Genomic DNA, 23,301 nt, shown 5'->3' on the forward strand with positions numbered 1-23,301 from the left:
TTGAAATTAGTCTGAACAATTTGTTAACAATATTATATTGAATGCTACTTCAATAACATTAAGAATAATAATTTTTTCCTGAGTTCTCTAATGCAAATTTTATAAATTGATACCAAACCTTTCTAATTAAGATATAGAGTGATATCACTCACAAAGGCAGTAAATGTCATTAAGTAATTTCAATAACTATGAGCACATTTAAGAGTGACAGAATAAGTCCAATGGTCTTAACAATATAAGATCATATACTGCACATGATTTCCAATTTAATCAACCCAAATTTTAGCTAAAATGGCCTATTGACCACAGCAAGAATGATCTGGAGAAATGGATGGACCAATGAGAAATATCAAATTATAACAGTGATTATAATAGTTCTAACATTAAGAAAAAAATCATAAATTACCTTAACCTTTCCCAAAATATAAAGATCTCTCTCTCTCTCTTTTTCTCTCTCCATATATATAGTTGAAATCAAAGTAAAGGCTTATCTCATTTTATTTTATTTTTTTAATATATTTTATTGATTTTTTACAGAGAGGAAGGGAGAGGGATAGAGAGTTAGAAACATCGATGAGAGAGAAACATCGATCAGCTGCCTCCTGCACACCCCTTACTGGGGATGTGCCCGCAACCAAGGTACGTGCCCTGACTGGAATCGAACCTGGGACCTTTCAGTCCGCAGGCCGACGCTCTATCCACTGAGCCAAACCAGTTTCGGCTGCTTATCTCATTTTAAAATGCAGGAGTCAGTCAATAATATTTCTTACACTCATTTTCTTTCTATCTGGCAAAACTGTAAGTAACATTTACTTTTAGGTATAAAATGCTTATTATTCATGTTTAAAATATATCTTTAAAGAACTTGGATTCAAATAATTGTTGCAACTGTATTCTAATGGCTAAATATTAATTTTTCAAATGAGAAACTCTGTATTACTCCAGCCTGGCTATTGTGCTTTTTAAAAAAAAAATGTTGAAAGGGATAAAAAACAGCCCTGGCAGTGTGCTCAGTGGTTGGAGCATCGTCCTGTGCATCAGGGAGTCACCGGTTCCATTCCTAGTCAAGGGTAGGTACTTGGGTTGGAGGTTTGTTCCCAGCCTGGAGTCAAGTCGGGGTGCTTGAGGGAGGTGACCAGTCTATGTATCTCTCTCACATCGATGTTTCTTTCTCTTTCCCTCCCTCCCCTCCACTCTCTCTGAAAAGCAATGGAAAAAATTTCCTCAGGTGAGGGTTAACAAAACAAAACAAAAAAAGGATTAAAAACATTGAAAGGAGACATCTTGCTGGCCTTTATAATTTCACTTATCAAGAATTTCTATAATTTTATTTGTTTTCTAAAGTGATGCACTAATAGTTTTAAAGACAAAAATTACACACACACACACACACACACACACACACACACACACACACACACACACACCAGATCTTTGGGCCTACTAGCTACAGTCTTCGTTCACTGTATTTTAGATCAAATACTCAGATGTGCAGTTAGTTCACAGGCATGAAAACTGTACCCATTGCAATTTAGCTTCGTACAACCAGTCAGGGCAAATGTGGAGACTAAAGAGAGTATGTTCAAAGATTCTGGATGTCAAACGCAAAAAGGACAACCTTCAAGCAAAATCACCAAAAACAGATCTTTCTCCTCATTATAAACCATGAGTTTCTCACCAATATTTTAAGGTGATCAAACAGATATTTAGGAGTTCTAATTTCATACTCAATTTTTCCATCACTTTTGTGTCTTCATTTAATAGTTCTGATGATGACAGTAAAATCTCCTAGACTAAAACAAACCTTACATGAAGACCTCTATAACTAAATGTCTGATCTAGAACAAGACTAGCATATGAAGTCAGGAAATCACAACTTATTTGTCAAAGAAGTCTTTTGTCAGAGAATAAAAAAACTAGTCTGTCTGGCATTCTGAACAGAAACAAGCCCTAGCCAGCCCTTCAGGTACAGATGAAATAATGTTGGTCCACACAAAGCACAGTCCCCTATTCATCTAAATGAAAGCTCTCTATGTTGTATTTGAATTTTCAGTCATCCCTAACCCCTTTACTTACATCAGTATATTTAATCATTTATTTACATTTTTTGATAGTTAAGCCTGGGGTGGATTTTTTCACTGTGTTGTGGAATAACATAGCCCATGAAAATATCAAATGGTAATTAAGTATTCTTTTAAGCAAGAGCATTTTGAAGCAGGTCTAGGGTTTATCCATTATTCATAGAAGAAAAAACTACTTACCTTCATGCAGGCAAGACTTTTTCTACCACTGAATATCAAGTAATTTGTTTTTGTAATACTTTTAATATAATTTTGATTGATTTCAGAGAGGAAGGGAGAGGGAGAGAGAGATGGAAACATCAATGATGAGAAACAATCATTGATCAGCTGCCTCCTGCACGCCCCCCACTGGGGATTGAGCCCACAACCCGGGCATGCGTCCTTGACCGGAATCGAACCCCGGACTCTTCAGTCTACAGGCCTACTCTCTATCCACTGAGCCAAACCAGCTAGGGCTGTTTTTGTAATCTTTAAGGCAAGGTTATAACCTGGGTTACGTGACTCCTTTATAGGGTGCATAGATTTGAGGGATATATATACCCTTTAAAATTGTATATAAAACTTTGTGTGCATGACTGTTTCTATGTGGAGAGCCCATTGCTTCCTTTATTTCTCTGAGGGTCCCATGATCTCTCTCAAAATTAAGAACAAATGGCTGATGAGCCGGGATAAAGGAGTGACTCAGACAAGCACACTGCTATCTTGCTTTGGTGGGTTACCTTTAGCTCCCAGAATTATTCTATCTTGCAGGTCCTCATCCTCAGCAGTATACTTTCATTGAGACTCCTATTTAAGCTAAGCACTTAGGAAGTCAGGAAACCATGCTCAGACAAAATGAGCTTTGTGATTACATACAGAGGGCAAGGGAATTCACATGCTCTCTCTATATAAGAAAGCACTTTTATGAATTATCAAGAGTCTAATTAATCATAATTTTAAAAAGCCTTTAATATCAATAGGCAAGAGAACTTACTATATGCAGATGGGCTAATATTTCTTCCCTGATTAGTGCTTTAAATAATTTCAAAGACATTTACTAAAAAGAAAAATATAAAAAAATAGGAACCAATTTCATATAATCTAAATAAATTATTAGAAAACATTGTCTTGGAATAAAAGTAAAATTTCAAAGTGGCTAAAAAATTGTTCCAATTTTGACTACCAAGATTCAAGGGCTAAGTATTCTCTTAAAGGACAAAAATTAAATAAAAGAATAAAAACCAAACAAAAAACAGCAAGTTTACCAGTTTCTTGTTACAAAAAAAAAATCTAAAAATCTTCAAAAGCTATGAATAAGTCTAAAATATTTCACAGATGTTGTACAATTAAAAACATGTTTGTTAGAACCCATCTATTACAATCAATATGGACCCTTTTCTGAAGTCAGCTTTGAAATTTGTTCAATATTTACAGTTTACCAAAATAAGAATTTGTCTTCCAGGTCTTTAAAACTCATACAACTCATATAAAACCTTCTTTGAAACAATGAATTTAAATTAACTGGACATTCAAAAAAATTTGGTTGCATTTCTGCAAAGAACTGACCAACTTATTATATGATTATGACAATTATCTTCTTAAAGATAAAAGTTGGCCTACTTGAAGCAGGCTATCTAAAAATCTAAACCCATTTCATTAACCTACAATTCACAGGCATGAAAATAAGTATTATAAAAGTCTTCTTGATTATTAATATTATTATAATATAATTACTAATTCTTTCATTGATTTATCTACTTTATAGTTTCACCTGCTTATTCCTAATCTCTCTGGCTTTAGAAAATTGAGAATAGAAAGTGCCTCTGGATTACCTGGAGAAAAATAGGGAAAAATATATACTTGCTGGTCACTGGGATTAATTTTGTCTTTGTTTTTCACATGACTTCCATCATTTCATTAACAGAACTCTTCTCAGGAACAGTCACAGAATATGCTTCAAAAGGAAAATACCTCCTTCTCCTGAGGAGCTTCCCAACCACGCACTAATAACTACAGCACCATATAAAATCAGAAAGTTGGAAGAGACTTGAGTAAATGACCTTTCGTATCATGGAGAATCTATTCTAATAAAAGGGTAATATGCTAATTAGTCCAGGTCAATTGGCCATCTTCCAGACATCCGACTTCCTTCCTGACAAAGCCATGGTGGTGGGGGCTGAAACAGAGGCAGTTAGGGGCGATCAGGCCAGCAGGTGAGGGCAGTTGGGGGCGAGATCAGGCAGGCAGGCAGAGGCAGTTAGGGGCGATCAGGCAGGCAGGCAGGGAGGTTAGGGGCGATCAGGCCAGCAGGGGGGCAAGGTAGGGGCGATCAGGCCGGCAGGGGGGGCAAGGTAGGGGCGATCAGGCCCCTGTGGGATTGGGCCTAAACCGGCAGTCAGACATCCCCCAAGGGGTCCCAGATTGGAGAAGGTGCAGGCCGGGCTGAGGAAACCCCCTCCATGCATGAATTTCGTGCACCAGGCCTCTAGTCAGTTTACTAATAAAGTTATTGCCCTCAGACCTCTTTGTATGGAGATGACTAATCAGACTGGTTCCTTAGAGCTAGAGAGAGAAATCGATCCTTGCTTTTCTTTCATCTCTCATGTGCATCTGTGTGGGAGCATGAGACATCACTGCCTCAGCCTTTCTCTCATCATGAGTATCTATCATTGAAAAGACCTAGTCAATATGACAGTGAACACAAGATTCATAATTCTTTTCAACTAGCAAAGACTAGCCACTCTGTAAGCACATGGCTCAATTTACATTAAATACTTCTATTCTCCCAAAGAACATATTTAATTAAACAAAGAACTTGTATGCATATATGCATAACCCATAGACACAGACAATAGGGTGGTGAAGGCCTGGGGCAGGAAGTGGGATGGGGATGGGCTAGAAAGGGTCAATGGGGGACATATGCAATACTGTAAAAAATAAAGATTTAATTTAAAAAAATAAAAAAAAGTCTAGACTCATGAATCAGGCAGCAATCTGATTCAGTCTTTTTAGAGTGAGAGGTTGCTGACTGCGTTTCTCCTAGTTGCCTCGGATCTTTTGGATTTTAAGCTTGCCCTTAGCAGAAAGTGGACCTCTTGAAAGTCATTTGCTGAGAAGAGCCGGCTGGAGCTCCCCCAGATGCCCTCAGCAGTACGTGCTGTACCTGAGAGGGAGCGAGGGAGCAGGGAGGAGTGCTCACGTCCCTGGCAGGCTTTCAGAGGGCCCAGCAGCTCTGCATCCAGGACCTTATCTGGCTTCAGCAAAAACACATGATGCCTCCTTCGCCTCCCAAGGAGTCTGACAGCAGGTGCCCTCAAGACACCTCAAACTTGCTCAATGCCTACTTGGCAAAATAGTTACAGCAGAGCCAAGAGATTCGCTGGTTTAATTTAAAAGAGCCATAATCTCTCTTCCAAAAACAGCCTCAGTTGCTAAAACACTGCAAAGGAAGAAAGAAAACCGAAAAGATTTCTATTTCTTTTATTAATAAAACTGCATGCCTTTACAAATCGAATAATAGTGTCTTTTGCTACACAGAAATGAGCATCAGATGATCTTGAGCATCTGGAAAATGCCATGCCATCCCCACAGAGACTAACATTGGAGTTTGTTTCCAAACTGGCAGAATGGAAACAAGGGCCAGAAGGGGTTAGTTCCTCTGTTGCTCAAGGTCACACACCCAACTCTGACCCAAAAGACTCTGTTTCCCTTTCCTTGTTTCTGTCTGGGCTCTGTATTCCCCTTATCTGAACAGTTTTCCCTTTCGTCCAAAGCTTAGCATCACACAAAAACACAGGAATTCCCAGGACATGCTCTGAAATAACTGTCGACTAGGAGAAACAAGGCCTTGAAGCCTATGTTTAAATACTCCAAAACAACAATCTACATATAAACTGATATCTTTATATTTTTAAGGAGATTAAGCTCGGAAGCTTCTAATATTAGTGACATCACTGAACAGGGAAAACAACTTTCTTTGATCAATCACAAAAGGAAAATATGTATTTCTGAATTAATTGTGTAATATACATACATCAAAGTAAGGGTTAAATACTAAATTATAGACAAATGTATGCTCCAGATATTCATTTAAGACGTGAAACATAACAATAACTTCATGTAATGCAACTAGAAGATCACCATGTATTCTAAAATAATATATTTGTGTAATTCCCATGTTCAAAGTAAAATAGTTCTCATTCTCTACTGATATAATCCACTGAAGCATTTTAATATCTTACTCTTTGGATAATTAAACAATATATTGCATTAATTTTACATTTATGCATAAGGTTAATATTATGGCTTAGTTTACCTGTTCCTGGGAGCAACGTATGAAGTAGTAGGAACTGCAGAAACCAGCAAACATAACAGCAGCATCAGAGTATCAGAGTGGTTAAATAAATGCTACTGGCATCAAATCACTAAATTCTAGCTAGCAATGGCAGCAAATCCACAACACTCTTAGAAATCCACCAAAATGCAAAAAAATTTTAAAAACAAAAATAAAAACCCTGTAGTCCTTGCATTCTAAATCAAAACAAACAAACAAACCAAAAAAAAAAAAAGCCTGCAGTGTTCAACATTATACAACAGTGACACTAAACAAGACTGTAAGTGCTGCTGTCATCAAAACGGATCTCTGCAGTGTACAGATGCTCATTGATTACCGCACTAATCTATAGGCTCTGTGCTGTACTGAGGTTCCTACTGTAGCAAACACCAAAGCTCTGGCGGGTCCATAATTAACCATTTCCTGACACAAGCACCTTCCTATAGGCAGAGACACACAAAACGCTGGCGTCCCTTAAAGCTAGCACAGGAGAAAAGACTCAGGCAGAGGCTTGAAGAGCTCCTCTTATTCCCCCCCCACCCCGGCCAGTGACAATGCACTGAGATACCCGTGGGCTAAGATGACAAAGTCAAGCAGACCCCTGCTGGCTTGTGGACCACAGAAAACTCACCTGAAATGATTTGGTTCCATCATCAATCGCTGGCAATGATGCTGTCAAGCCCCGTGTAAGAGATCATTTCCTCTGCAGCTTCCCTATCTGAGAGATCTTAGCCCAATGACAACAACTGCACAAGGAAGCATCGACTAAAAGTAGAGGAGTGACTGTTGGGAACAAGGACGAAAGTGCTTGTTCAGGCTCTTCCTGTATGGCCAGCCTCCTGCTATTAGTAGCTCATCTCCTGGGGGCCAAAGGGCAACCTCAAATAGGTTTGGCTAGGGAGTTTGGGACACGGGGTCATATTTCCAATATTTTTAAAGATGCAGGTCTTTTGATGATTGTAGAGTCACAATTCATAGCGTAATAAATTTTTTTCACTGCAATATAGAATCATTACCCTCTCATTAAGTCACTACATTTACATTATTCACCCCATATCATGAATTACACAGAACAACAGCAACAATAACAACAAAGTTAGTTGATTTTTAAATTATATCATTCCCCAATTTCATCTTTATATAATCCGGTTTCCAGAAACAACAATGAACAATGATATACTTCTCTAATCCACTGGGGAATGTTATTAAAAAGTAGAGGCAAACTGCTATTAGTTTGCTTTAGAAAATGAAATGATCAAATAATAATACCAGGTAGTGAGAATAAAAAACAATCTTTCATTTATTTAAACTAAATTCTCTGTTTACTTAAATCATATATACTTATAAAAATAATTATCTGATAAGGAAAAAATACTGAAACATGGATCATCTCATCATCACCGAATCCACTGCAAAACAGCCACAAATTGAATAATTTTCCCCACTCCAAAGAAAGTTTTTCTCTCTATTTAGAATCTTTATTTTTTCTTTTCCCTAAACTTGCAAGTATGCTTTAAACTATCTTGAGTCAAAATTGGCCAAATTGTTGCTGGGATATAGAAAGGGAAATAAACATTAACTGAATCACTATTATGTGCCAAATATTGTGCTGTGTTAATTTTACTTAATTCATTTATTTCTCACAAGCATATGACAAAATCAGTATTACTTGTCCCATGTTACAGATAGGGCTCAAAAAAGCTAATTAACTCACTCAAGGTCACATGGCTTATAAGAAGTAGGCATGGGATTTAGACTTGACTTTGATTTGAAAGCACACGTAGGAGCTTTTCATACACCATGGTAAGTAGGAGCTACTGTCATTATTTTGGTAGATTACCCCAAAGTTGTGCCAGGTTTTGTTAAAGTGCTAGTGACTTGGTGTAAAAAACTATAATGATGCAGAAGGGGCTTACAATCTTCTACCTTGACTTTGCACATTTGGAGCCCACGAGGGTCCTCCAGGCCACTTTATGGGACTGAAGTCTTATACTTACTGAAGTTGTTTCTTTATGACTACGGTTCTGGCATAAGACATGCAAATGTCATGGTCTACAGATAGAGCTGCTGGCCCAGCAAGAGTACTGAAGAGTATTGATGAAAGGAGATTCAAAACTTTCAACAACCAATTTACCCATTTCCACAAACTGGTGCCCTGCCATTTTATTTGATTGAAATTTAAGAATTTATGGATCTTATAAGCCTATGGAGGCTAAGACAACTGAATTAAAACATTTTAATATGCTGTGTGTGGCTAATATTGTGCCTGATTTGGAGATACCTGCTTTTTGTATGTCTTTTTTTCCTATTTTTCTTTTCTCCTTTATCACCTGAAATGGGCTTATTTCAAATTACAAGATCATTTAGTATGCTATTAACCTAATATCTATCCCCAATTTTATTTCATGAATTTATATTAATTTGGTATATTTATCTTGAGTTCCCTAAAATGCCTGCATATGAGGAAACTTGTCAAATGGTAACAAACTATATTTCTAACAAAAGACACTTGATAAACCAAATAAGGTCTCTGAAATGGTATACACATTTCATAATTATAGAATCAAAACAGAGATTCCATATTAGAAGGAGCTAATGTTAAACTTATTCTAACATATCCTATCATTCATTTCTGGGTCCCAAATACTCTGAGATCCCATGCATAGTAATAAGTGCCATTCACTGAGGTCACTGTCCACATATCAAGCAGGGGGAAAATCCTTCTATTTTCACCTATTAACTCATAAATGTATATTAACAATATTTACTTATTTAAAACATTGCTAGCATTCTGTCCATTTTGAGTCACATGAATCTTCCCTTGGGGTTATATATTTCACAGCCTCCCACTCAGCCGTGATTTCACAGTCACTTCAAAGACCAGCAGACTGATTTCCCTTGGGAGAGAACATGTAAAACCTAATATCCATTGCAATTTGGAGCTTGCTTCACATATATCATTTGACCTTGAGGTATTGTGGTCTAAATCAAGGCCTGTTTGTGAAAAGGTTTCAGCTCTTTCCCAAGAACCCAGGATCCATTATTTTGAAAAAGCAATACAAACTTCCTATTTTGGGACTGATTTTCCACTAATGATGATTCCAATTTGTCATTTATATCTCTTTCAAACATTGACAATAAATGAAACTCATGCACAATTCAGCACTTGCTACTGTTTTTCCTTATTTTCAGAGAACACAAACATTCTAATCTTTAAATCTTTTGTTACTGGGCTATTACACAAGAAAATACATCATAAAAAGATTTATCATCTTATAATCGTTAGGGCTACATGGCAAATCCAATAATATCTCTCAGGGAAAAAAGACTGCAGATAAAGTTGGTAGCCGGGAACTTTGTTGAGAAAATGGGACAAAATCACTCCACACCTGACATACACAGAATGGGGCCATTTGCACTGGAAAAATAGATACAGAGGGAGTGTTAAATATAGATTTGTGTCCAACTGGAAAAAATAATCAAGTGGGATTCTCATGCCCCAAACTCATTGTCTGTTGCTTACCAGCACCTGCTCGTCGGGCCTGGATTGTTTCCTCTTCGGAATCAATAGACCTCACTTCTCCCCACCCTCCTGAAGAGACAGGTATCCCAGCTGCACCCATGACAGCAATCTTGTGAAGAAATCCAGTCTGGGGATTTTTCAGCCTTGCTTTCAAACAAACTCTAGATCTTAACTAAAAAGATTGCAAAGTGCTGCCTCCACCATCACAACAGTCATAACCCGTGGGTTAGGAGCAGCAGAAAATGAACACTGAAAGAAAATGTTGGTGTAAGCATAAGAAAGTCTCTTTGCATGACTGACTCAGGTCATTGCAGGCGCTGGGCAGTTATGCAAAGGATTGCTTGGATAAAACACCTTACACAAGCCGCACTGGGCCTGGTGGTGTGGAGACTGGTAGCATTTACGGAGGAGAAGCATATTGGCATCTCTGTTGGGTTTTCACCAGATCCACAGGGTTCAGGAAATAAGCTCCCTGCCAGATGACACTATGCTCCTAGCCATTCATTCTGTGTATGTATCCCCCAAATTACTCTAACCAGTGTCCTTTCTCCTGCTGTGAGCTTATTTGTGGAGAGGGCTAAATAAAGAATTTTTATGACAACAGAATGGCCATTAGCCCATATGATGATTTCTTAAAACATAACTTTTCTGCTTTTGTTCAGTACTATTAAAATCAATTAAATGAGAGTTTCTTATTATTATGCCTTTGATTTGTGAAGAAAAAAATGTTTTGTTTCTTCCTGAAGAAAAATTTGAAATTTAGGCTATGTTTGTAAATATTATATATTCTTTATTACAGAAACTTTTAAAGGAAGATTCCCTCTTCCTATTGCTATATTTTTCTAGCAGAGGCAAATATATATTTGGCTTTAGAATTTTTTCCTACAATAGTAAAACATTGCCAGACTATGAAGAGCTATTCCTTGCTTTTAAATTTTAAATGAAAAGGAACTATATATTTCCTCCAGCATACTCTCTTTTGACTAAAACAAACAGGTACATGCAATTTTAATTTAAGCATATTATTCTGTAGGTAATCATTACTTTTTTTGGATTTTAATACAGAGAATATTGTAAACAGTAAAAAAAATAGTGTATATGCATATATTCCACACTTCCTAAAGCATAATCATAGTCTTCAAAACAAATCTGAGAGGGGACCAGGACAGGTAGCCTTACAAGAGAATAAACCATTGCCATTACAGCTTCAGCCATCGGACCAAAGGATCCAGGTTCAATTCCCAGTCAAGGGCTTGTACCTGGGCTGCAGAAGGCAAACCAATTGATGGGTCTCTCTCACACAGATGATTCTTTCTCTTTCTTTGTTTCCCCCTCCTCCCTTCCACTGTCTCTAAAAATCAATGGAAAATATATCCTCTGGTGAGGTTTCCCACCCTCCCTCCAAAAAAGAGAATCAACCATTTATAGAAATGGTCATGGAGTATATACCAAGATTGGCATATCCGGGAAACTAAATTCCTAGTTTACCAATCTAGGGCTTCCAATTCACCAAACTATTATTTTCAAATTAAATTTCACTACTAATATGACAGCCAGAAAGTACAGATAAAACTCATTACAACCAAATGCCAATACTGTTATGTTGGAATTTTAATCACATACAATAGCCTGGAAATTAGTTTTATTTCTTCATAGTCCTAGTAATTGATGCAAAAAAAGTCTGATTTCAAATCACAGATCTCTTACAAGTGCACTTTGAAGTAATGATCAATACTGTATTGAATTTCTAAGTTCCATATAATATCAGCCTATTAAGGAAAGAGCACCAAAATACTGTACAGTGAATGTATGTATTGTTTTCCAATTCTCTCCAAGTACTTTCAAAAGTAGAAAAAGATCACCGGCATGGCTTAGTGCTTGAGCGTCAACCTCTGAACCAGGAGGTAAGGTTCGATTCCCAGTGAGGGTATTGCAAATTCTATCCCAGTGTGGGGTGTACAGGAGGCAGCTGATCAATGATACTCTCTTATCACTGATGTTTCTATCTCTCTCTCTTTTTCCCTTCCTCTCTAAAATCAATTTTTTAAAAATAGAAAAATTTCTCTACTTATCTATAGCTGACTCGTCTATGTAATTTCCTCTGCTGCTCACAGTCATATTTTGGAAAACAAGGTACACTTCCACATAAACACACTGAGTAATTTTAAGTAATGACGATGTCTACATTTTAAACTCCTGATGGGATGTAAATAAAGCATCTGATTCTCTATGAGGCTACAGACTGAAGACTGTTCAGGTGGAAATAACACACTGCTACTGCATTACCAGATTTATCTGCTTTGTGAGCCATGCCATATCGTATTAATGTATTGGCACTTAAGAATGAATGACAGAACTCTGGACAGAAGAAGATAAACATTGTCTTTCAGTCTTTATGTGTGTAAATCCTTTACCTTCTTAGTGAAATCAACATTCTTAATCTTTACAACCAGTAGTGGAATGCACTATTTGTGAATGGTTATGGCAGAAACCTAAGTCCAGGGTCAATGCACCTCTTCTGAGATGCTTTCATGGACTGAACCCAATCCACATGGACCTCTTCATTGCTTTTCATTCCCTTTTCGACTCTTAAAAGGGGAGTTATACATAGGACTTTAGACTTTTATTTCTTGGAAGTTTCATTGATCCCTGCATTCATGAATTCATAATTTCTTCTACCAAAAATTATGAAAATTGAATATACTAAGCATTAAAGTAAAAGGAGAAAGAGCTACACCAGGTCTCTGCCTTGAAATTCAAATGCCATTATTATACCCATATTACAGAGGAGGAAACAGGCTTAGATATGATATGTGACATATCTAGTCAGCGGCAGAATGAGAATTTGAATGAGAATCTAATAAAAGGTCAAAGTTAATCTTGCTTTAGATCCTAACATCCTAAGTTTGGGAACTAACTTTTACTTAATATTAGATACAACACAGTGTTAGTGGTTCATGACTGTGGTAAATGAATCTACACCAAGTAAAATGCACGGGATACAATAGGATGAGGTTCTTCATGAGACTAGCCTTGCTCTGTCATGTCTTGACCTCAGAATATCAGTTTATTAAAATGCTAAAGTACCGTGAGAGTCATGGCCTTATACACAGACATCAGTTCCTATAACCTGCCTCTCAAGTGCAAAACTGCCTCTCATAGCCCTGAATTGTTTAACAACACAAGCCCCCAGACATTACAAGTCTTGATTCAACCAGATACTTTACTGAAGTATCACTTGTCATATTTAGGGATCTGGTCTTTTCATTTCATTTTAGGCACTTGGAGATCTCTCTCAACTATCACAAACAGATTTTTATGCCATAAATATAAGAATACAGAATTTTATGGCCATGTGGTATTCCTTTAATCACTACCTTGTAATAAAAAAATTGAGCTGGATTCTAATTTTTATATTATAAGCACTATTATAATAAGAAATATTTGCCTCTATCAATCATAAGTGTTCCATTATGCCAAGATACTCTTTGAGATGGAATCATGTTTCATGGACTAAACACAGATCAGTAAGTTATAGGTAAGGATTCTGGTTATTCATAAATCTGACAACTTACTCATCAATGGCTACAAACAATTTCTTATGTGGTTTCAATTCCAAACATCTGGATTGAGTTTGAGTAATTCCAATCACTACCCCAACTCCAATACTCTGAAAAATATAAGGTCTTCAATGATGAGGCTTAATTTACTTCATGGTTTCCCAAAGGTTTTTAACCTAACAAACTCATGGTTTTCCAAAGAAACAGTTCTCTCTGAAGCCCTGAAACCTAATTTAGAGTTTGGGAAGACTATATCAATTACATGTCCAGCTCTTTCCTTTCTGATCCCTCATCTCTCAGTTCTCCCAAAATTATTTTTGTTTTCACTGTTAATGTTGATGTTATTGATGTTGCTTTATTTCTTTTTAAAATGTAATGGCAGCCAAAACCGGTTTGGCTCAGTGGATAGAGCGTCGGCCTGCGGACTGAAAGGTCCCGGGTTCGATTCCGGTCAAGGGCATGTACCTTGGTTGCGGGCACATCCCCAGTGGGGGGTGTGCAGGAGGCAGCTGATCGATGTTTCTCTCTCATCGATGTTTCTAACTCTCTATCCCTCTCCCTTCCTCTCTGTAAAAAATCAATAAAATATATTAAAAAATATAAAAAAAATAAAAAAATAAAATGTAATGGCAATTCTTCATTGTAATTCACACTATATTTTCTTCTGTGGATAATTAAAATTTTTCTTTCATTAAAATGCACACAATTATCCAGTGGTAGTTATATTCTGGTTTCCTTTTTATCATTCAAAGAAGTAATTAATGTCAAATTACTGAAAAGAAACAATTCTGAGAATAGAGAAGTTGTAATCACAAAAGAAACAAAGTCAATCATTTCCTATCATCCAATCTATTCATTGATGTACCAAAATTTAGAAGAGAGTAAAAATTACCCTTTCTCAAACTTAGTTATCTTCAACAGTACTTTTTGGATAGATCTTTAATCTATACTCAAATATATAATTTATTATTTTTTTGTAATTAGTTCTACAAATTAAAAAAAAAATAAAGAAACTCCCAACAGTGTACAAATTAATCTAAGAGCTATATTTGTAGGTATATAACTGAAATTCTCACTTTACAAGTATATTACAAGTATACAACAGGATATAAATGCAGGACCATTTCTCCAATTAAACTTACCAATCAATTTTCTTCAGAAAAAAGATATAAACATGCCAACAAACCAAAGTATCCTATGATAGAGTAGTGGATAAAGATGTAGTACAATGGAATGAAAGGATGAAAGCGCCATTTACAAAAACATGTATGGACCTTGACAAAATTATGCTAAGTAAAATAAGTCAGTCAGAAAAAGCTAAGAATCGTCATTTCACTCATACATGGGATATAAAACTAAAACTCATGAACACAAACAGCAGTGTGGTGGTTGTCAGAAGTAAAGGGATGAGAGAAGAGGGGGTCCTAATATATGGTGACAGGAGAAGATTTGATTTTGGGTGGTGGGCACATGGTGCAATACACAGATTTTATAACATAGAAATCCACACCTGAAACCTCTATGAACATGTTGACCACTGTCACCCCAATAAATTTAATAATAAAAAAGAGAATTATATAGATCCAGGAAAACAATGGGGGAGGAGGCAAAATTTGGTCTTAGTTTTAAATCATGGCTGGAGATAGGAGAACATTTAAAGGGGTGGAACAGCAAATGTTAAATAATTGAGATGGAAAAGTATGTAGTATGCAGGAAGGGCAGGGTTTAAATACTAACCTGTTGAGAAGAGCAAATTGTCAAGAGAAGGTGAATCTGTGAATTTTATAAACTGGAACTACACTATGAGGACTGAAGGACTTGTTGCAGTTTTGGATTTAATTTTCTATGAAATGACCTAATCTGTAAGGCTTTTACCACTAACCCAACTGGAATGACCAAATGCTAGGACAGTAATAATTAGTTACATTTGTGTAATACTCTAGACGTTGAGAATTACTTTCCTATTGATTGCTTCAAAGTAGGCATAATTTCCCTTTTCTGTTCCAGGCATTTATTTGCAAGGTCATTATTCTGTTCCTCAATTCCTCCCTCATTTGGGGTTCCCCAAGAACCACAGTCATCTCCTGCTGAATTCACTCCTGCCAGTCAGACTGAAAATTAATTCAAAGTATCTGGGACGAAATTCTAAAATATACCTGGATATATATAACTCTTTAGTCAAAACAAAAGTTGAGTCATTTTGGATCATAAGTTGAATCATTTTGGATGATTTTCCCTGTCAAGAGTTCCCCCAGATAAATAAGCAACATTTTTTATGGGAAGCTCAGATGATTATGCAAAATAAAAATACTCATGGAAGAAGAAACACTTCATAATTTACAAAGGGTCAGGGCTGGGATTTGAAAAGTCCTTGAAGACTATGAAGCTCTATAGTTCCTAACCTTGACTATACATAGGGATTACCAGAAGAGATTCTTTAAAAAAAAAGAAAAAGAATCCATACTGACTAAATCAGAATCCCTTTTGGTGCTACATGTAATTTTTGAAAGCTCCCCAGGGAATTCTAAAGAACATCCAAGGATGAGGATCACTGATATAACCCATCCCTATCATTCTATTGGCCATGGTAACCCAGTTATTGAAAGAACTAGGATAAAAACTGCCTTGATCAGTAAGTACTGGGCTCCTTTACATTCGTAAGTCCATAAGCTTAGTGTTCCCAGAACATTGTGTATCTCCAGCATATCTCATTGTTCATACCAGTCTCTGACCAGACTGCTACACTGATTCTTCCTGCCCAATTCTACCCCAACTCTCACATGAAACCTTGCATTCCAGCTTTCCTCCTAAGTCTTGTAACATGTATCATCTGTACATCCTATTTAATATCATAGAAATATATATATATATATATATATATATATATATATATATATATATATATAGAGTACTTACTGTGTATCAGGTACAAGATACAGAGAGACATAGCACATCACCCCATTTAATTTTCACAATTAATCCACAGGATATATAAATTATTATTCCCAGATCCTAAAACAATGGAACTTGAAGCTTACAGAGGTTAAGAATCATGCCCAATGTGCTCAGTCTCTGGCTGTGACTAAATTACCTATGTCATCATGATCTTGTATATCAGTCCTCTTCAAAAAGAAACTATTCAATAATATTCTTGATGATCTTACGTTTTTCATATATGAAAAACCATGGAGACAAATGCCAAACATTAGTATTTATCATGTGTGTATTCAAACACATAGAAACCTTGTTCTTTTCCTTCTATGAATATTATTCACATGAACAGAATGTGTTCCCCTCCCAAATTGATATGTTGAAGTCTTCACTCCAAGTACTTCCTAATATGACCATATTTGGAGAAAGGATCTTTAAAGGAATAATTAAATCAAAACGAGGATATTAGATTGGCCTCTAATTTAATATGACTGGTAATCTTATCAGAGGAAAAAATCTGAACATAAACAGAGGAAAGGCAATATGAAGACTCAGGGAGAAGATGGACATCTACAAACCAAGGTGTAAGGCTGGAACATATCCTTACCTTACAGCACTCAGAGAAAACCAACCCTGCCAACATCTTGATGTTGGAGTTCTAGCCTTCAGAAATATGAGAAAATAAATTTCTGTTGTTTAGTCCACCCAGTCTTGGGTACCTTGTCATAGCATCCCTAGGACACTGTTCTCATCTTATACATACCAGATTGAGAAGAGTTAACTAGAATCAAAATTAGATTTTCCCTTTGGCATGGATCAGGTGCTTTTACAAAGACCCAACTGAATAAGTTAAGCTCAATAAGTAGAACATGACACTCAAAGAAGATAGTTCGAGGCAATAACTGTTAAATCCAGAACAGCAGTTAGAATCAGAGATGCCCAAAAAAATATGAAGAAGAATGATATAGAAAGTACTAGAGGCCCGGTGCACAAAATTCGTGCATGGGGGAAGGGTGTGTGTCTCTCAGCCCAGCCTGCACCCTCTCCAATCTGGGACCCCTTGATGGATGTAGGATCGGGCCTAAACGGGAAGTCGGACATCCCTCTCACAATCCAGGACTGCTGCCTCCCAAATGTTCGCCTGCCTGCCTTCCTGATTGCCCCTGACCGCTTCTGCCTGCCAGCCTGATCACCCCATAACCACTCTCGTGCCAGCCTGATTGATGCCTAACTGCTCTCCTGCCAGCCTGATTGCCCCCAACTGCCCTCCCCTGCAGGCCTGGTCCCCCGCAACTGCTCTTCCCTGCAGGCCTGGGTCACCCCCAACTGCCCTGCCCTTCCCTGCAGGCCCGGTTGCCCCCAACTTCTCTCCTCTGCCGGCCTGGTCACCCCTAATTGCCCCACCTGCAGGCTTGATTGCCAACAATTGCCCTCCCTTGCAGGCCTGGTCCCTCCCAACTGCCCTCCCCTGCTGGCCTGATCACCTACAACTGCCCTCCCTTGCAGTCCCGGACCCTTCCAACTGCCCTCCACTGCTGGCCATCTTGTGGTGGCCACCTTGTGTATTGGAGTGATGGTCAATTTGCATATTACTCTTTTATTAGATAGGATAGAGGCCTTGTGCACGGGTGGGGGCTAGCTGGTTTGCCCTTAAGGGTGTCCTGGATCAGGGTGGAGGTTGCCTTGGGGCATGAGGCGGCCTGGGTGAGGGACCTGTGGTGGTTTGCAGGCCGGCCACGCCCGCCGGCGACCCAAGTGGAGGCCCTGGGATCTGGGATTTATCTATCTTCTATAATTGAAACTTTGTAGCCTTGAGCAGAGGCCAGGGCCAGCCAGGGCAGGCGGAAAGCTTGGCTTCCTCCATCGTCGGGGCAACCCAAGCCTCCTGCTTGCTCCAGCTCCGTGGCTGCCGCCATATTCGTTGGGTTAATTTGCATACTCACTCCTGATTGGCTGGTGGGTGTGGCTTGTGGGCATAATGGAGGTACGGTCAATTTGCATGTTTCTCTTTTATTAGATAGGATACCTGGATTTTCAACATTGCAGTTGGTATTAGGGGAGTCGTTATGTAGGGACCCAGCTTCTAATTCCTGCACAGAGATTGGTGACAGCAAGGCAAAGTTTCAGTTGTAAAGGGCCTTGGGTGACAGAACCGGATTTAGTCTTAAGGATCCAGGGACATAGATCTAACAGCCAAAAGGAAGCACAAATCTGGGGCTAGGATCTTAGAACCCTATTAGAAGCCAGACTGTTAGGATTGGGCCTAGAAGGCAGACAGAACAAGTAGCAGGACTGACTAAATGCTAGTCCTCAGAGGGTCTGGTGGCAGCAAGGGACAGAACGTGTCCCAAGCTCTACCAGCTGCAAAGAGAAAATGACTTCAGGGGCAGAGAATCAGGCAGAAATTAACACCCATAATGTCTCTTTTCCGTTCTACCATGTGTGAAAGGAGATATTTTTTGTTTGCTTCTGAAGTCTCTCCAAGGTCTGAGTTTCTGTTATTTTGTTAAATTGAACCAAAAGTAAGAACAACCTTTTCATTCACAGGATAAAATGGGTCAAAGACACTGCAGTATGATTCTGCATTTTAAAAGGATACTGAAGAACAACTTACTGAGATAAAATAGGTGGTATTGAAATATTCAATATTAAGTATTTTTCTAAATGCACTTTGAAGCATAACTGTTTCCCCTTAAAATGACCTTTAGTTATACAGCCTCTAAAACATTCTATATTAAAATTGTAAGCATATATTACTTATAAAATCACATGATTATTTTTGAAAAGGCAGCCCAGATTTTAATTTAGTTTCTCCTGATCCAAACATAGGAATTTATTTCAGATGTAACTTAATGACTAATATTTCTAGCTATGGATTAATTTAGGAGAAATATTATTGGATATATTCATGTTAGATTTACAGACTTAATTTCTCTTCTTTTTAAAGAACTATATTTTAGACATAACTCCTGTTTTGGAATCAAGATTTTTGAGTCATTTATATATGAGGCAGAAATTATAACCCTGAAAAAGTCAGCCTCTCATCATAATGATATCTAAAATGTTCTTAATGCATATTCTTAGAAACTAAAAATTAGTATATTAGTACAGATCACACACACACACACACACACACACACACACACACAGTTATCTGTGTCTTCTCAATCTCTTCCTAAGATTTAAATTGCACAGATGATTAAAACAGCTAATGTCCATTCCATATCTACTGTACAAAGTAGTTCTCCAACTCCCACTAAGGCATTTAAACTGAAGCAGCTAAAACCCTAAGCCAGGCCTTGAAATGGAGAATTAAACTTACCTTTCCCTCAGCTATACAAAACAATCTCTCTTCTCTTTTATGCCTATTCTCATCTCTGTCTTTTGTAATAGCAAAGACAATCAGGCTAGGTAGAACAGTTGGGCATTTGTGATAAATGTCAACCTCACCAACTACCGGTCCAGCAATCTCTTTCCTCTTCATAAATTAAGAGAGCAAATTAAGAAAGAAACTAGAGAAATCATTTAATTAAAGGTTAAGAGCAGGAGATAGAGGTCTGTAATTTTGTTCACCAGCCTCTATGTGAAATGGGACAGGGCAGAAGTATATAAAAGGAGAACAAAAGAAATCGGGTGGGCTCTTCTGAGAGAGCTGCTAAGGGCAGGGACTATGTTTAAGTCAGTATGTTCCCAAGCCTATCATATAGCAGGAATCAATGAAAGATTAATGCATAAGAGGTAAAAGAGAAGCCAATGCTGTTACAGTTCCATATGGAACCATGCTGTTTTTTTGTTTTGTTTTGTTTATAAATTTTATTGCTTTCAGAGAGGAAGGGAGAGGGAGAGAGAGATAGAAACATCAATGATGAGAGAGAATCATTGACCAGCTGCCTCCTGCACACCCCACACAGGGGATTGAGCCCACAGCCCGGGCATGTGCCCTGACCTGGAATCAAACCGTGACCTTTTGGTTCATAGGTCGACGCTCAACCACTGATCCAGGCCAGCTGGGTGGAACCATGCTGCTTTGAGTGTCCGCAGCTAAAATGGCAGTTATGAAAGGCCCCGGAAGACATCCAAACTGGTTACTTGTAACTTAATAAAGGGGATGTTAAATAGCGATATTTTTGTTTTCCAGTTTTAATAGATATCAAATTAATGTATGCACATGATGAAAACAAAAATAAATAAGGGCTTGAGATGTAGTGCCAACAATTCATTTCCCCTCGTGTCCCCACACAATCAATTAACACTTCCTATCCTTATTTGTAAATGTTTATTTTTTAGTTCTTCTAATGGAGAGCACTCTAATTTGTAAAAAATTTACCTTTTTATGTTGACTGGTTTATTTGGGTTGTTATCCATTGGTTTCTAATTTTAAGATATTATCTAAGGTTAAAAACCAATTAAAGAAGAAACTTCAGATCACTTTATTTACTAGTACATCCTTTGCTTTTAAAAACTAATAGTTATATTTCTCTTTTTATAGTCCTATATTTAAATGCACTTGATCCTCTATTGATTACCTTAAAATTTGAAGAAGATACTTTAACTCTTAAACATTTTAGATGAGAATATTCATATGCTTACCTCCCTGTCTCCCAATCCTTTCATCCCCCATATAAGTCAGTTTCCATTTATTTTGACATGAACAAAATATATTCAATTGTGTAAACAAATATAAGTGTTCAATAGGGAAGGGTGTTTTTCTAAAAATTGAAAACCGGTAAGTGGTATTTACAATATTATTACATGTAAATACTCCAGAGCCAAGTGAAAAACCAATAATGTGAAAAGGTTAAATTTCTGAACTATCCGGGTTCCTGTTCACTCAGAAGCAAATGTGCCTAAATTAACAGTCAACTAGGCTGTATCAACTGATAAAATCACATTTTTCTTTGCCTCATATTTGAATAATGATTTTCCTTACCAGTTCCCCCTTTCCCCCTCAGTGTTTGATTGTTCCTTTTTAGTGGTAAAAAAAGAGACTGCCTTTCTTTACCAGGTCAATAATCCTATCTAATAAAAGAGTAATATGCAAATTTACCATCACTCCAACACACAAGATGGCTGCCCCTATGTGGTCAAAGATCCTGCCCCCATGTGGACACAAGATGGCCACCACAAGATGGCCAGCAGGGGAGGGCAGTTGGGAGGAACCAGGCCTGCAAGGGAAAGCAGTTGTAGGCGATCAGGCCAGCAGGGGAGGGCAGTTGGGAGGGACCAGGCCTGCAAGAGAGGGCAGTTGGGGGTGATCAAGCCTGCAGGAGAGGGCAATTAGGGGTGACCAGGCCAGCAGAGGAGGGAAGTTGGGGGCAACCGGGCCTGCAGGGAAGGGCAGTTGGGGGGGACCCAGGCGTGCAGGGGAGAGCAGTTGGGGGGGACCAGGCCTGCAGGGGAGGGCAGTTAGGGGTGACCAGGCCTGCAGGGGAGGGCACTTAGGGGTGACCAGGCTTGCAGGGGAGGGCATTTAGGGGCAATCAGACTGGCAGGGGAGCAGTTAAATATCGATCAGGCTGTCAGGGGAGTTAGGGGGTGATCAGGTTGGCAGGCAGAAGTGGTTAGGGGCAATCAGGAAGGCAGGCAGGCGAGAAGTTGGGAGCCAGCAGTCCCAGATTGGAGAGGGTGCAGGCTGGGCTGAGGGACACCCCGCCTCCCGTGCACGAATTTCGTGCACCGGGCCTCTAATGCAGGTGTGGGCAAACTTTTTGACTCGAGGGCCACAATGGGTTCTTAAACTGGACCGGAGGGCCAGAACAAAAGCATGGATGGAGTGTTTGTGTGAACTAATATAAATTCAAAGTAAAGGAGTGGAGGGGAGAGCAAGAGAACCGGATAGAACAGCCGGATCCAGCCCGCGGGTCGTAGTTTGCCCACGGCTGCTCTAGTGTCATATAACTTAGTCATTAGATATTTATTATAATCTATGGCATTCTTCTTAATACTACAATATTTTTTTGGAGCTTCCTAAGAATGACCTTCAGTTTAATTTGGACAAATTGCTTTCTGCATGCAATGTCTTTCAGGGTTTTCTTGGCCTTGAAATCCCAGGTTAGCTTCACTATTTCTTGTTTCTCGTATGCTCCATTTTCGTTATTATTATTCTTTTTCGTGAGTGCATACACCTTTAAGTAATTTTCTCAGAAACAGATAGCTAAGTAGGTTTTCTGAGAACTTGGAGTTGATTGATGGTTACGTGTTCATAGAATTGCAGTTTTAAAACGGGCTTGCTCTGAACTTTGAGGGCACTGATGAGTGGTAGTCTAAAAAACCTTGCTGATTAAGTGCAAAGGCAGTTTAACTCTTACTGTTTTGCATCTGATCAGGTTTATTTTTTAACTTGCAAAAACTTATTTTTTTCCCTTTCTTCTTGGCATATTTAAGGATGTTGAAATTCCTCTGTTTCACAATTTTGAACTCTGGACTCATCCTCTGGGAATCCCAAGTATTATATAGGCTTCCTTATAGATTAGTCTCATGGTTGCCTTCTGGACCCAAGGGAGTTTACAGGCTTAATATTAGCTTTTATTTTAATGTCTCAGATTAGGTTATTTTACTTCCTGGTTAGGAGAATTAACTCCTACCACCAGGCACATTTGTGATCTCGAGTCTAGTCATGTGATCTTGCATTTTGTCCAAGTATCTCTGCCCAAGCACTTCGGTGCTATGGGTTTTGGTACTCAAAGCTTTTCCTTTAATCTTGGTTATTAACCTTATTAATTCAAAAAAATTTACAAAGAATATCTGTGCATTTGGGTGGGGAAGGTGCCCTGAAAATGGGGGTAGGCATCTCAGGATGTACTAAGCTGGACCAAGAGTTAGGATTTTGTTCTGTTTATTTTAAAAGCACACTGCTTCTCTTGAATTCTCTATTCTAGCATCAATGTGTTCCCT

At 38.3% G+C, this 23,301-nt stretch overlaps 1 protein-coding gene across 50 annotated transcripts in view; it reads right to left on the minus strand.

Moving 5' to 3' along the window:
• RIMS1 (regulating synaptic membrane exocytosis 1) overlaps positions 1 to 23,301 on the minus strand; it is a 436,905-nt gene that overhangs the window by 160,609 nt on the left and 252,995 nt on the right. For 12 of the 50 annotated variants that reach the window (XM_080664361.1, XM_080664355.1, XM_080664348.1 and 9 more), the window contains exon 1: positions 9,917 to 10,293. The exons of 34 other annotated variants lie outside the window; for them this stretch is intronic. In XM_080664361.1, the coding sequence (XP_080520487.1) occupies positions 9,917 to 10,016 (100 nt within the window). In that variant the 5' untranslated portion in view covers positions 10,017 to 10,293. Of the gene's footprint in view, positions 1 to 6,375; positions 6,985 to 7,024; positions 7,223 to 9,916; positions 10,294 to 23,301 lie in introns of those variants that run through there. 4 more of the 50 variants (XM_080664352.1, XM_080664356.1, XM_080664357.1 and 1 more) reach the window with 4 other exon arrangements.

The sequence above is a fragment of the Plecotus auritus genome, assembly GCF_963455305.1.
Source record: "Plecotus auritus genome assembly, chromosome: 4".
Classification (NCBI taxonomy): Eukaryota; Metazoa; Chordata; class Mammalia; order Chiroptera; family Vespertilionidae; genus Plecotus; species Plecotus auritus.